Source organism: Polyodon spathula, chromosome 19 (genome assembly GCF_017654505.1).
Source record: "Polyodon spathula isolate WHYD16114869_AA chromosome 19, ASM1765450v1, whole genome shotgun sequence".
Classification (NCBI taxonomy): Eukaryota; Metazoa; Chordata; class Actinopteri; order Acipenseriformes; family Polyodontidae; genus Polyodon; species Polyodon spathula.
This window is the reverse complement of record NC_054552.1, coordinates 31,253,452-31,269,185: the sequence shown is the minus strand read 5'-3', so window position 1 is coordinate 31,269,185 and position 15,734 is coordinate 31,253,452. Positions and strand designations below refer to the sequence as shown.

General features: G+C 46.2%; 1 protein-coding gene across 1 annotated transcript; it reads left to right on the top strand.

The window, feature by feature from the left end:
- Positions 1 to 4,319: 4,319 nt before the first annotated feature.
- Positions 4,320 to 15,292, top strand: LOC121294468 (retinaldehyde-binding protein 1-like). The gene is made up of 8 exons (XM_041218180.1): positions 4,320 to 4,898; positions 8,174 to 8,239; positions 10,128 to 10,256; positions 10,641 to 10,845; positions 11,741 to 11,919; positions 12,322 to 12,480; positions 14,124 to 14,234; positions 14,638 to 15,292. The coding sequence occupies exons 2-8, from the start codon at positions 8,228 to 8,230 to the stop codon at positions 14,794 to 14,796; spliced, it is 954 nt and encodes a 317-aa protein (XP_041074114.1). The 5' UTR covers positions 4,320 to 4,898; positions 8,174 to 8,227; the 3' UTR covers positions 14,797 to 15,292.
- Positions 15,293 to 15,734: the final 442 nt, after the last annotated feature.

Genomic DNA, 15,734 nt, shown 5'->3' with positions numbered 1-15,734 from the left:
TGTTTGCATTTCAAATATGGATTTGTTAAGTTAAAAATGTTCATTGAAAGTAAGTTATCAATATAATCGAGTGGGGTTTATGTTTTCCTGGTTTGTATTAAAGTGGTTTTACTTGCTGAGCTGAGCGTGGGGTGTGCAGAGGTCTCTGCTGGCTGGATGGACACGCTTTTCATGGGGGAAGGGAGCCTGTGCCCCAAGAGCTGGAACCGTATTGGGGTCAGTAAACTGTTAGCAACAGAAGGCTGAACGTGTGTGCAGTGGAGAGAAACCCACAGTACTGCCGTGTATTTTGTAAATATATGAAAGTGAGCTGCACTCTTCTTGTTGATCTTCCACTCGTGATTTCAGAAGGGATGGAAAGGGTTTATACTGAGCTGCCAGGCTGATCTCCGGTTATACCCCCCTACCACCCTCCTAATGAGTTTATATCAAAGGAAACGCACAGTCCAACTGCCCAGCCTCTCGGTTTTCACAGCCAGTAAAACGGATTCGTTCTAGAGCTTCCCGGCGCTGAGCCCTGGATAAGGACCTCCTTGTTCAGCCGAGTCAAAGCTCCCCTGTTCCTCAGACTCTGGTGGAAACTGGCTGTTAGCTTTTCCAGTCGCTTATTTCATGTGCTCTTATCAAAAAAGGTTATATTATTAAGGCTGGTGCCAGATCCAGTATTAAATCAGACCACAAGGTGGCAGTGTTAGTCAAGTTGTAGAATCGGTTGTTAATTAGATTGTAATTGATACTGTTATTAAAATAAACCGGTGCAGTAGTGTCTTTGGTAAGTCAGTCATCAGTATTCGGATGCTGGTTCTAAAGGTGCTTGCGGATACTGACTCAGATAATTTGAATCGAACCCAGGTTGAATGCTTGGTACCTGCATGCTGAAAGCACTTCTTTAGAAGCAGATTGTTCTCTGTGGTGTTTGCAAGTGAAACGGATCAGCTTTGCATAGGAAATGCTTTACTTTCCCAAGTCGTTTGGCTGTTTCTTGTGTGTGACAATACAGATACAACACACAAGTCTGTAGCCTCTATAGTTATTGCATGCAGGTGATTAATGCTACCACAAGTCCTATAATAACAGCATATCAAACCAATACAGCGATGGTTGTGCTACCCTTAGCACAGCTCCACTGTCACTGCATATTGTTTGTTGAAGGTAACCGAGCCATTGTTTTCACTTCAAATTCAGGTCAAGGATGGCACAGCAGTGGGCTCTCCTGTATAATTACTCACAGCCCTGCAAGAGAGCCTCTTTCTTCCTATAAAAAGGAGCTCTAGTGAGGCTGTTTGGAGCACAAAGTCGTGTGTGACGTTCCTTCTCAGATGGGAGGTTGGCAGAGCCGCAGTGTGGAGGGGGACTGGGGACCCACGCTCCGGGACGCTGTCTGTTTTGTTGCATGTGTGAATGGGACAGTCCCAGCCCGTCATATCCACATTCCTCTTGCCTGTTTGTACCCCATGTTGAGGAAGTGTCTCGGCCCGTGAGGCTCCTGGTCCTGCCTCCCTGGTGAATTGCTCAGTTTGTTGTTCTTTCCTCCAGAATGACTGAACTGCCAGTTCAAAGCCATCCTGTTGTTATGAATACTGATCAGCTTCCTGTTCTGTCCAGTGTAAAGCTGTGTGAATGAAAGCCTGCTATTTCTACAATGTGTTTAAAGTCCCAATGAATAGAGGAAGGTTGTCAGGCCCTCACCTTTCATCTTCCTGGCAGTCTACCATTCCTCCCAATGATAGCCTCATAACACAAACAAACAGAAAGACCTATTGATGTGAATCTGCTCTTAAAACATAACCAGTTAGGTAAAGGACCTTTTACACAGAAGCAGCGCAATCACAACTAGCGTGTTTCAGTATGAAGCCGTGACGTCCAGCCGTGTCAAATCCCTCTGTATTAACGCTGGTTGAGTAAGTGTGACTCAGTTAAATCTCTTGTTACAAAAGGAGATTTTTAGTCAGCGGTGAGCAGTCTGGCATTCACTTGGTATAGAATAGATTTTGGTAAATACTTAACAATGCATCTTAAAAAGAGACGCAGGACAGTACAATTCATGTGATTCTGTTCTGTTCTATATCTGTGGCTCAGTGTGTATGTCTGGACTATGGTGTGTAGATCAGGGGTTATGGGTGATGCAGTACTTCGTAACAAACAGCAGAATGGGTGAAAAAAGAGTAAATATGTGCAACTGAACTAACCACTTCACATCTACACCCTGAGATCATAAAACACTGAACATGCAAACTGCAGCTGCGGCAGTAAACCAGCATCTGGACTCTGGGGCTTTAAAAGGCTTTAACTACACTGTACAGCAGTATATTGTCCAGTATTATGTGACAGCATGCCTATGTACCTTGGTTGTACTACACATGTCCTGGGAATTAGATTTCGCAAGCAGAGCTGGAGCGTGTCGAGGGCTGACCCTTGCAACACAGACACAGTTATTGTGCTGTCGATCCCAGCTGGTTTAGGCAAACAGTCTCCCATTGTGGAGATAAAGTCCTTATATAAAGGATAAGTGCTGCTCTGGGTGGGAAAACAAGGAAATCTGGAGGTGCCGAGGAGGCTGCACAGAGAAGCCGGCCGGCCGGCCGGCACAGCGGCTGATTGAGAGTCCGCTGTCAGCCATATCAATGCAGGGAGCACCACTATCGTATGACAGTCTGTCTGAAGGCAAGACCACATCAAGGCGGCAAACCACATGGCAGGATTTGTTACATTGCTACTGATTGCTGCACCGCACACATCTCGCTTTGACCTGAAAACAAGTCACCCATTATATTTTAATTCCCAGCCAATAAAATAGTACCATATTCTGATATTCCAGTTTACTTGACAGAATGGAATACTGTATTAGGATGTACACTGTACCAAAATATGACAATTACCAAATTGTGATATTAAGTTTTGGTACCCTTATCAAAATATGGTTCTTTCTCAAAAGTAATCAATGCATCAAGGAAACCAGTGGACAAAGTCTAAAGTTGGTTACGTTCAGGCATTGCGATCAGTGCGGACCAGTTAGTGCATGTCAGCTGGCTCTCATTTCTCACTGTTATACAGTACATTTTGAAAATGCCCTATTAACGGAATCATACACAGTTTCAAAATTCATTCGTGCTGCAAAAATAACCTGTTATCTAGAAGAAAGCCATTTTCTAGTAAAACAGTGTGCAATGGTAATTCTTTATGAAAGGGTCTATTTAGATGATATAATTCAAGTATACAGAAGCCTTCTGTCCTTCAGCCAGACTGGCTGATAAAAAAGAAAGATTTATGTGAAAGGTGAAGCTATATTGCTTGCATTATAAGCTTACCTTGGAGTACTGTAGACGCTACTCCATACGTAATTCACTCAAATCTAAGCCTGTGTTTTCAAAGTAACCCTCCGGACCCCATATACAACTACAGCATTCTGTACCTCTTATTAATAGTACTGATGTCATTCCTTCTGTTTCTGAAACACTTTCTATGCACATTGTACCCCACGCTGTTTCATTTGCATCACTTTTTCCACTGGTTTCATATCCTTGTGTAACCTAGTGGTTAGACCTGAGGGACTGGGAGGCAGTGTGATCTTGTGGTTAGAGCTGAGTGACTGGGAGGCAGTGTGATATAGTGGTTAGAGCTGAGTGACTGGGAGGCAGTGTGATATAGTGGTTAGAGCTGAGTGACTGGGAGGCAGTGTGATATAGTGGTTAGAGCTGAGTGACTGGGAGGCAGTGTGATATAGTGGTTAGAGCTGAGGGACTGGGAGGCAGTGTGATATAGTGGTTAGAGCTGAGTGACTGGGAGGCAGTGTGATATAGTGGTTAGAGCTGAGGGACTGGGAGGCAGTGTGATATAGTGGTTAGAGCTGAGGGACTGGGAGGCAGTGTGATATAGTGGTTAGAGCTGAGGGACTGGGAGGCAGTGTGATCTTGTGGTTAGAGCTGAGGGACTGGGAGGCAGTGTGATATAGTGGTTAGAGCTGAGGGACTGGGAGGTAGTGTGATATAGTGGTTAGAGCTGAGGGACTGGGAGGCAGTGTGATCTTGTGGTTAGAGCTGAGGGACTGGGAGGCAGTGTGATCTTGTGGTTAGAGCTGAGGGACTGGGAGGTAGTGTGATATAGTGGTTACAGTGGAGGGACTCCCTCGAGAGTGAGAGGGTAGTCATGTTAGTACTTACATCACTGTAAACAATGAAGGGTACAGCAGAGGCCCTAGATATTGTTCTGTGATTAATTTCACCTGCTTTTAAAATTCAAATTGTAAGCTGAAATGCTGGGATAGTTACTGGAGGGATGAGGTCGTTCCTGTTTGACTCACACTTCGGGACTGTGCGGTCGGCACTCGAGTCTCCTGCTGGTTGCATTGCTGTAAATCAGCTGCTGCTGATGGAATGCCATTGAAAGAAGTGCAGCACAACCACCCATAAAAGAATAATGTTCAGTAAACTAACAAGCAATAAACACTGCAGTGAAGCTACTGGCTCTCCGCCCTCCTGCTCACATTGCCAGGCCCTGAGAGACACAGCAGCGGCTCTTCTTCATTTCCACTAATTACAGCTGGAATCCTCTCAACTCCTTCTTCTGAACGGTGAACCCCTCCCCCCATGCTCCCCTTTACCACCCCCAAACAATTCCATCCCCCACCCTGCTGCGCTGTGTTCACAGGACTGCCCCTCCCTCCCTCTACCCCATTTGCCATGTTTGTGCTGATTAATTAAAAATCTGCTCTGAGTAATACCGTGTGACAAGCTAATCCCAGACTCAATGACACTACAAATCATTCTGCAAGGCTACTCCTCAGCTCACAGCTTGTCTTGGCGACTCCAGTGCCTTCCCTCTCTGCTCCCTCTCCGCTGGGCAGTGTTGGTGCTGTCATTTGCTGGATATTCCCTTCCCATCAGCAGATCTCCATCACGGTAAGTTAGAGCGACTGTTAACTTGGGGCTGGGGTGAGGAAGGGAGAAAAAATGGGGTTTTAATTTCAAACATAATGATCCAAAACTTGAAATCTAGAGTTATACTAAAAGAAAGCAAACCAGATCACTACAGAATCCATTAATAGTGTGAATCACACATCAGTGCACAATGACACAGTCTGTACTTAATCATATTGCTTACTAATGAAACAGATAAACAGGATTCAAAATGTAACATCCTGCTATCAGGGAGAAACAAATGTATATAAACCACGGCTTTAACCTGTGGAGCCCAGATAACATTAGCATGCAGGCTCCACACTTCAGGAAGGAGCAATAGTCTGAAAGGAAACAGGCTGGTAGTGACTGCATGTCCTAGAGACCAAACTGCACTGTACTACAGTTACTCTTCTTTTAAAAATGCCGAAAGCTTTTGTTAACAGTGTAGGAACGTGCAAAAAAAAGTAAATCACAGGAACACCGACAGAGTGCAGTAAAACAATAGTAAAGGATGGGCAAGTTATATACTGTAACACTGTCCACGTCAAACCACAAACACACAAATCTGCAATCACAGCCAGAGAGATCTAGGACTGAACCAGAAACTGGATTTATACAGCTGATCAGAGCGCAAGTCCAAAACGGTTGTAGTCCACAACCAAACCTTCTGACGAATGTGCAGCCCCATTTAACACTGGCTTGGGTGCTAACCCAGGGCATGGTTAGTGACGATGGAGGAGGGCAGAAGTGCCGTTCTTTGTAGTTTGCCCGCAGCCTGATGGGACAGCACACCCCTAGTTCAACAGGCTTGGAGACACTAGTGAATGCTTGCTAGTAAAGAATCTTCGGATTATTATGAGGGATTAAACAGGAAAACGCTGAATAAGTGTCCTGGAGGCTTACACCAAGCTCTTCATGAAATATATTCACAAAATGTCTCAACTTTATACTGGCAGTGTGGTTTGTGCCAAGAGCTGAGGGACTGGGAGGGAGGCAGTGTGATCCATTGGTTATAGTTTATGGACTGGGAGGGAGGCAGTGTGGTCTAGTGGTTAGAGCTGAGGGACTGGGAGGGAGGCAGTGTGGTCTAGTGGTTAGAGTTGAGGGACTGGGAGGGAGGCAGTGTGGTCTAGTGGTTAGAGCTGAGGGACTGGGAGGGAGGCAGTGTGGTCTAGTGGTTAGAGCTGAGAGGGACTGGGAGGGAGGCAGTGTGGTCTAGTGGTTAGAGCTGAGGGACTGGGAGGGAGGCAGTGTGGTCTAGTGGTTTGAGTTGAGGGACTGGGAGGGAGGCAGTGTGGTTAGAGTGGAGGGACTGGGAGGGAGGCAGTGTGGTCTAGTGGTTTGAGTGGAGGGACTGGGAGGGAGGCAGTGTGGTCTAGTGGTTAGAGTGGAGGGACTGGGAGGGAGGCAGTGTGGTCTAGTGGTTTGAGCTGAGGGACTGGGAGGGAGGCAGTGTGGCTAGTGGTTTGAGCTGAGAGGGACTGGGAGGGTGGTCTAGACAGTGTGGTCTAGTGGTTAGAGCTGAGAGAATGGGAGGGAGGCAGTGTGGTCTAGTGGTTTGAGTGGAGGGACTGGGAGGGAGGCAGTGTGGTCTAGTGGTTTGAGTGGAGGGACTGTGGTCTAGTGGTTTGAGTGGAGGGACTGGGAGGGAGGCAGTGTGGTCTAGTGGTTTGAGTGGAGGGACTGGGAGGGAGGCAGTGTGGTCTAGTGGTTTGAGTGGAGGGACTGGGAGGGAGGCAGTGTGGTCTAGTGGTTAGAGCTGAGGGACTGGGAGGGAGGCAGTGTGGTCTAGTGGTTTGAGTGGAGGGACTGGGAGGGAGGCAGTGTGGTCTAGTGGTTTGAGTGGAGGGACTGGGAGGGAGGCAGTGTGGTCTAGTGTGGTCTAGTGGTTAGAGCGGTGAGGGACTGGGAGGGAGGCAGTGTGGTCTAGTGGTTTGAGTGGAGGGACTGGGAGGGAGGCAGTGTGGTCTAGTGGTTAGAGCTGAGGGACTGGGAGGCAGTGTGGTCTAGTGGTTAGAGCTGAGGGACTGGGAGGGAGGCAGTGTGGTCTAGTGGTTTGAGTGGAGGGACTGGGAGGGAGGCAGTGTGGTCTAGTGGTTTGAGTGGAGGGACTGGGAGGGAGGCAGTGTGGTCTAGTGGTTAGAGTTGAGGGACTGGGAGGGAGGCAGTGTGGTCTAGTGGTTATAGTTTATGGACTGGGAGGGAGGAAGTGTGGTCAAGTGCTACACTGTAAATAGCAATACATTAATTTCTGTATAACAAATTGTAAAGATTATGTAGCGTATAATTAATATAATTAATAATGTCACAACCCCCCCAATTGTGGTCTAGTGGTTAGAGCTGAGGGACTGGGAGGGAGGCAGTGTGGTCTAGTGGTTAGAGCTGAGAGACTGGGAGGGAGGCAGGTGTCTAGTGGTTAGAGCTGAGGGACTGGGAGGGAGGCAGTGTGGTCTAGTGGTTAGAGGTGAGGGACTGGGAGGGAGGCAGCAGTCCCTACCGTAGATACACCAGGATCACAAGGTGGTTTCCTGAGACCTGTGTTTGGTTTGAGTGGAACACCAGGCAGTTGTGGTCACCAAATTACCTCCCGGGTAGTCCCTCCGTCACTAAATCACCAAACTTCACCTCCTGAGTGGAGGTCCTCACCAGTTCCTCCCAAATAATGGGGACGCTCCGCCCCAGTTCCACGAAAAAAGGATTATTGGACCCCCGATCCCATCACCAATTACCTTTTGACCCCAGGGTCTAATACAGAAGACAGTTATAATTTATGAGCTGAAGGACTGGGAGGGAGGCAGTGTGGTCTAGTGGTTATAGTTTATGGACTGGGAGGGAGGCAGTGTGGTCTAGTGCTACACTGTAAATAGCAATACATTAATTTCTGTATAACAAATTGTAAAGATTATGTAGCGTATAATTAATATAATTAATAATGTCACAACCCCCCCAATTAAGAGGGTAAGCCCCCAGACCCTCACCCACTTTGTGAATGAGGGTTAGTCCAGAGACAGCGCTAATAACAGGATTAATTGCAGTGATGGCTTATAACAAACCCCACCCCGCTACCCATAGACCACTGTTTGATAGAACTAACCAACCGATATAAAGCTGCCACTAGCTGAGCTTGCAGAAGACTCAATTCAATTACACAGTGCTAAAGGGCACTGAGAAGTCTCAATGAATGCCAATTCATTTTTTACATTATTAACAGGTGTGTATAAGCATGGTTTCAGAACTGTTGTTTTTTGTAACATAATCCTTCTTTTCTTTTTCAGTGTGTGAAAAAAAAAAAAAAAAAAAAAAAAACTCTTTAGCAACACTCAGAAGCCATGGCAGAGATTGTAAGTACAAGTGATTTTTTTAAATGCAATATTCAGATGCACACATATGTTTTTAGGGGCTTTAAATAAATGAATGTAGTCTGGATTAAAAACTGAAAACAGAGTGCAGTGCAGAGTGAATACCAGGATTATAACGTAGTGGAAAGTGTCAGAAACCACCCTGACCTGCAATTCCACGTGGAGCATCACAATCTACCCTGACCTGCAATTCCACGTGGAGCATCACAATCTACCCTGACCTGCAATTCCACGTGGAGCATCACAATCTACCCTGGCTGAGTGGGCTATTGTTTAACAATCCATGAGCCTATTTCATTCTCCAAGCGTGCCAGTGTATTTGCATCTCGCAGTCAGACACCGGACAGTCGCCATGCTGTCAGCGGTCCCCTAATGCATGTTTAACAGACTCAGGTAGCAGACTGCACACTCCAGGGGTGTGGAGTCCAAGCTCACCTTCTGCTCTTTCAAACACACCACATGTTCCTTGTATCCAGTAATCTTGCCAGTCCCGCCTTTCTGATACTGGGAGTTTATTGTAAGCAGAAGATGCAGGCCTGGAATTAGCAGCTAATCTGTTGCTTCAGAGAAAGATTTAGCAGGCTTTCCAGAGCCATGTGAGAGAGCTTATTGGTCATTCTAACCCCTGGATCTATAGACTGTTGTTAACTTTATTGTTTCTAGCTGTTGTTGCAGCAATCATATACCACTGCAGCTTAATCCCAGACTGCAGTGAAATAAGGTTCAAAGAAAGAGCTCTCTGCAGTCTCTATGTATCAATGTATGTGGTATGCAATCTCCAGTCTTGCAATTACTATATGGTGTAAATAATTGCTTCAAATGCATTTTCAGTGTTTTGCTTTCCCTTACCTTTTTTACCTGGAGCTAAACCTTTCTGGAATGAGGAAATCAAAGAGACATTCAGTTAGCAAAACACAACGCACTGCAACGAGCAGAGAGGGGGTTTGATTCCAACGCAGGTAAAGATTAAAAAAAACAAACAGCATTCCAGCTGCAGTCCATGAGGATCAGTGAGCTGGCAGAACACCTTGGTTACTGCTGGTCGTGAACCATCAAAACATCCAGTTACGTTATCTCCTAGTGTAATGAATCAGACCTTGAGGACGCAGTCAGGTCTCAGGCATCTCAGAACACAAAACGTCCAAGTTTCTCAGCTCCTGCTGAGATAGATCACATCATCTGATGGTCTTGCATGTGGGTAGAATGAGATAGCCTGACACAATGACTTTATAAAACAAGTCCCCTGTGTTCAGAGTGGCATGCCAGGATTTCATTCATGGTGAGGACAGCAGCAGCAGTTAAGAATGGAGCAGAAATGAGGCTGCTGTACTATTGTAGTAAAGCCTATTACAGGCTCCCTAAAGAGCTATGGTCTGTTTCTGAGGAGTGGTATGTTAAGAGCCTCCAGGTGCACACATGTGCTTTCAGAATAATGAGCTTTGAAGAGCTTTCCCCACAATGCTGCCACATTAAGTCTGTAATTCGGTTGTAATTTTTATGTTGACACAGAACTTTTTCCTCTTTGCATCGTCACTGAGGAAATTACATTGCATGTGTTCAATAATTGTTTTTAATGTCTCAATGACAGAAACTTGTGATGAATGGAGGCCATATTAACAAGTCATAATTACAGGCATCAGTCAGCTCCAGCAGTGGCAGTCCTACAGTCTTGCTGCACATCTTTTGGTGTCTGCACCTTCCAAGTTGTGTGCCTCAGCAGTAAGTGATTGTCCCACAGCAGCAGTGTGAAGAGTCTTGAGCTGAGCCTGGTTAGAGACATGCAGGATGATAGACAATGATGGTGATGATGACTGCGGTGGCAGACGATCACAGGACAGCTTCTTCACAGTCTTCCTCCTTGCCTCCGCAGACCGGAACGTTCCGCATGGTGTCGGAGGAGGAGCAGGGGCTCCGAGCCAAACTGGAGAGGCTCACCGTCAAGGATCATGGACCGGTCTTTGGGATTTGTGACAAGCTGCCCCCCCACACAATCCAGAAGGTATGCTCTGATCTGCTCTGTGTATATTTTACTGTAATGTGAGTGCTTCACTATGCGGTGGCTGTTACTTGGGTTTTCATCAAACTCCAATAAACACAACATTGGTGCTTAACAGAGGTATGATGATGTGTTATAGAGCAAGCTACAAACAGCAGACACAGCATTTACAAATGCTTCATAAATACTTACTAAAGTACTGTTTTTGTGGGGTCACATTTGGCAATTTTATTTGCTATTCTGATTTACATTTTGCCAGCTGAACAAATTAAATAAACTAAACTGTGCTGTGTGCTTGTGTGTGTCTGTGTGCGTGTGTATGCATGTGTGCGTGCTGTGTGTGCTGCGTGTGTGTGCGTGCTGTGTGTGCGTGTGCGCCCCCTGTAGGCAAAGGACGAGATGAGCGAGACGGATGAGAAGCGGGAGAGTGCAGTGAAGGAGCTGCGCGCGCTGATGCAGAAGAAGGAGGACGCCGGAGAGGACGCCAGCAAGTCCGTGGCAGAGCGCATGCTGGACAAGCCCGACGCCATCCTCCTGCGCTTCATCCGCGCACGCAAATACGATGTCGCCCGCGCCTACGAGCTCATTAAAGGTACGTTCTCTTGTCTGAGAATAAAGTCACCAGGCCAAGCCACTGTTGCAAAAACAAAACATAAACACACATAACCAATTCATAGGATGCCACATGCCAAGAGATCCGGTGTGCCCTAAATTCTACTGTTCTTCATATTATCTGGACTTGTTCACAGAAGTCAAAGAAAGCACTCTCCCTGTGAAAATGTCATGGGTTTAAAACCTGTGACTACCAGAGCTTGAATAGAATGCACAACAAGCTGGTTAATTGGTCCATGCATGCCATTGTGTTCTGCTTTGCATGTTTCATCCAGGCCCATTGGCGCTGGGAAAACAGAATCATTGTTCTTTAATTGGGGGCCTAGAAAGCGAAGGGAGTCTGAGCTTCATGCAGCACAAGAGCTCATTGTGTGCAAACAGGACAGGTTTGTGCTCATAAGCACGGAAGAGCAGGACTTCTTGCTTTAGATCTCAGTTGATGACGGCAGACAGGCTGGCAGGAAGGAGAATAAACAGTAAATGTGTTTTCTACTGTTTTCTGACCCTGAAACCGCTTCTCACTTCCCACGCACAAAACTAACCCATCTTGCACCGGTCAGTGTCCACTTGCAAACTGACCTCCTTGTGCATCAAAGAAATGAAAGGGATGGGCAATTGTAATTAGACCTCATGGTTAAATAATCCGTTTTTTTCCCAGTTAGGTAATCAGATAGATTATTTTTGAAAGACATAAAGTATAATCGAACGATTGATTAGGCTGCCCTCATATCACTGATTGAGCACAAGACCAACATCATCCCTATAAAATTGGGATTTTGCTACAGTCCTTTCTGGAAGGACAAACAAATGTATTCTTCGATAGGCTATGACAGTGAGACGCTATGGCACTGAGGGTCTGATCCCCCCCCCCTCAGGGTACGTCCGTTTTCGGGAGCATTATCCCGAACTCTTTGAGAACCTGACCCCCGAGGCTGTGCGCAGTACAATCGAGGCGGGGTACCCTGGGATCCTCTCCAGCAGAGACAAGTACGGCCGTGTGGTGCTGCTCTTCAACATCGAGAATTGGGACTACGAGGAGATCACCTTCGATGAGGTACCGTGCATCCATGGCTTCCTAATCACAATCCCAACAGAAACCAAGTCAAGCAGACACATGTTTCAGCTAGAGCCTTCATCTGAAGAGGGCACTTCCTTGGTAGCTTGCCTTGTGTACGCTGATGAAGGTTTGTCTTCTTGACTTGGTTCTTTAAGTGTCACGTGTGCAAGGGCTGGAATACTGACGCTATTGAAAGCTTGAAATTGACTTCAGTCCCATTACACATTTCCTCCTTCACTACTGGGGAGTAGGGAAAAGGGGGGGGGGGGGGGGGGGGGTAGGTAGACTCCAAAGAAAAAGCTTGAAGTGGGATCTAACCAAACTCTAAGAAATGAACCAGTTATGAATAGGTTCCTGCTTTTCCATGAGAGTATTTGTCTGCCTGCTGCGTCTGTGCAGATCCTGCGTGCCTATTGCGTGATCCTGGAGAAGCTGCTGGAGAACGAGGAGACGCAGATCAATGGGTTCTGCATCATTGAGAACTTCAAGGGCTTTACCATGCAGCAGGCCTCCGGGATCAAGCCCATCGAGCTCAAGAAGATGGTGGACATGCTGCAGGTGAGCACACTGAGGCCAGGCCACGCTGAAGGCTTCCCCCGCCTCCACAAGTGGACAAGGAACCAAGTGTGGTTGCTCACGCTCTGTCCTGTTCCAACCCCTGTGTGTGACATGCAAACTAGCAGACATGGTGTTACACAGCTGCCAAATTACTGTACAGCATTCTGAACAGCTTTGCATTCTTGAAACGCATCCATAACCATTGATGTTACACTCTGACTAGTCAAGCATTGAAACATTTCCAGACTGATGTGTCACTGCAATAGTATATGCAATTACCTACTGTGTAATTACTGCCTCTTAAAATGAAGCGTAACCAAATCTGCTGCACACCTGCAACCCCAGCTCTGTGTATGGTACTGTTGCAACCCCAGCTCTGTGTGTGGTACTGTTGCAATCCCAGCTCTGTGTGTGGTACTGTTGCAACCCCAGCTCTGTGTATGGTACTGTTGCAATCCCAGCTCTGTGTATGGTACTGTTGCAACCCCAGCTCTGTGTGTGGTACTGTTGCAATCCCAGCTCTGTGTATGGTACTGTTGCAACTCCAGCTCTGTGTATGGTACTGTTGCAATCCCAGCTCTGTGTATGGTACTGTTGCAACTCCTCTGTGTAGCTCTGTGTATGGTACTGTTGCAACCCCAGCTCTGTGTATGGTACTGTTGCAACCCCAGCTCTGTGTATGGTACTGTTGCAACCCCAGCTCTGTGTGTGGTACTGTTGCAATCCCAGCTCTGTGTATGGTACTGTTGCAACCCCAGCTCTGTGTATGGTACTGTTGCAACTCCAGCTCTGTGTATGGTACTGTTGCAACTCCAGCTCTGTGTATGGTACTGTTGCAACTCCAGCTCTGTGTATGGTACTGTTGCAACCCCAGCTCTGTGTATGGTACTGTTGCAACCCCAGCTCTGTGTATGGTACTGTTGCAACTCCAGCTCTGTGTATGGTACTGTTGCAACCCCAGCTCTGTGTATGGTACTGTTGCAACCCCAGCTCTGTGTATGGTACTGTTGCAACCCCAGCTCTGTGTATGGTACTGTTGCAACCCCAGCTCTGTGTATGGTACTGTTGCAACTCCAGCTCTGTGTATGGTACTGTTGCAACCCCAGCTCTGTGTATGGTACTGTTGCAACCCCAGCTCTGTGTATAGTACTGTTGCAACTCCAGCTCTGTGTATGGTAATGTTGCAACTCCAGCTCTGTGTATGGTACTGTTGCAACTCCAGCTCTGTGTATGGTACTGTTGCAACCCCAGCTCTGTGTATGGTACTGTTGCAACCCCAGCTCTGTGTATGGTAGTACTGTTGCAACTCCAGCTCTGTGTATGGTACTGTTGCAACCCCAGCTCTGTGTATGGTACTGTTGCAATCCCAGCTCTGTGTATGGTACTGTTGCAACCCCAGCTCTGTGTATGGTACTGTTGCCACTCCAGCTCTGTGTATGGTACTGTTGCAATCCCAGCTCTGTGTATGGTACTGTTGCAACCCCAGCTCTGTGTATTGTACTGCTGCAATCCCAGCTCTGTGCATTGTTCTGCTACAACCCCAGCTCTGTGTATTGTATTGCTGCAATTCCAGCTCTGTGTACTGTATTGCTGCAAGCCCAGCTCTGTGTGTTGAGCTCTACTGCTTTGCCCTGTTTGCGCAGGACTCGTTCCCAGCCCGGTTCAAGGCGGTCCACTTCATTCACCAGCCATGGTACTTCACCACCACATACAATGTGGTCAAGCCACTGATGAAGGGCAAGCTCCTAGAGAGGGTGAGTAGTGCTGTTTAACAGGGTCTGGGTGGCTTCCTTGTTTATTAAGGTGCAGTTAACAGTAATCTGGGGTCCCAGCACTCAACAGGCGACCCATAACAACTTATTAACAGACTGTGAAACAATACACAAAAAAGTGTATTAGTTAGTGGCTTATCAAGACCTTTTTTCACTGCATCTCAATTGAATTTCATTAAGAAATTCATTGAAATCCATGACGATAACCCTTGTTGAGAGTGTTATGGATTGAGCCAAAGTATTTACTCAATACAATATGGTTAGGTTGAGTAAACTTTAGTGACACTAAGCAATACAGAATGGTGATCCTACCAGTTTTAGAGATGCAGCGTGTAACAGCCTTCTCTTCTTCCTCTGATCTGACTGTCACTCTCCTTTGCTCCAGGTCTTCGTTCACGGAGACGAGTTGGAACCCTTCTTCAAGGAGATCGACGCAGACATCCTGCCGTCGGATTTCGGTGGGAAGCTGCCGGCGTACGACGGGAAGGTGACAGCTGAGAAGCTGTTCGGTCCGCGGGTCGAGTCTGAGGACACGGCTCTCTAACCCTGACGCTCTCCAGCGACAGAAGTATATGAAAATTCATTAATAGGGTTGTTGTATTAGATTTCTTCAAGAGGTGGTCAAGAAACACTGTCATTCTGAGGAGAGGATTAAAACCGTGCACCAGAAAAAACTGAACCAACACAAACCAAAAACACCAGACGTCAGATTTCTGGCTAGTTTTATTTGTGAGATTTGTATAATTGCCACTGGGGGGTGCTCCATACTCACATTTCAAGATTGAACTGTAAAAAAAAAAAAAAAAAAAAAAAAAAAAACAGGGCCTTGGCCTGAGAAAACAAACAAACAAACATGTACTTGTTTATGATTTGGAGCCTTGGGTCAGTGGTTAAGAAGGCCTGGGATTTTATCCACATTTCGGTAGTCTAATCTTCAAAAGATATAGCCTACCACTATAGCTCTAGTGCAAAAAGTGTCTCAATTTTTTCCCTTTGTATAGTTAAATAAAAATGTTAAATGCCCTGTGAGCTAAAAACTATAAATGAAAACTTATATTGAAAAATCATACCTGCATTTTTGTGTTTTTTTTTAACTATATATATATATAGAGAGAGAGAGAGAGAGAGAGAGAGAGAGAGAGAGGATATTTTATAATGATTCCTGTATAAGCTATCCCTGTCTTACTGTTCCTTTATTTTACAGAATGTATTTATGATTTTGAATATCTATTTATTGATTATAGTATCTAGCAGGCATTTGCACTGGAGCAACAGTTTAGTAACCTGGGCCGAACCCTCTTGCTTTGCACAGAAATATACTGCCTGAACAAAATAGTAGTGCTGATTATTAGTTAGATAAGCAAAGTTTCAAGTAAATGAGACTCTGGGACAATATGTAAGAAAGACCCCTACACTCAAACACTTTTTAGTACATGAAGTAAGAGAATGCTTTGGTTTGATATGATAAATAGGTATCTTAGT

What these genes read in the sequence shown, in the direction of transcription:
- LOC121294468 (XM_041218180.1), top strand. An exon ending in CGCCTACGAGCTCATTAAAG is followed by an intron (nt 10,846 to 11,740) that starts GTACGTTCTCTT and finishes CCCCCCCCTCAG; the next exon opens with GGTACGTCCGTTTTCGGGAG. An exon ending in AGGAGATCACCTTCGATGAG is followed by an intron (nt 11,920 to 12,321) that starts GTACCGTGCATC and finishes GCGTCTGTGCAG; the next exon opens with ATCCTGCGTGCCTATTGCGT.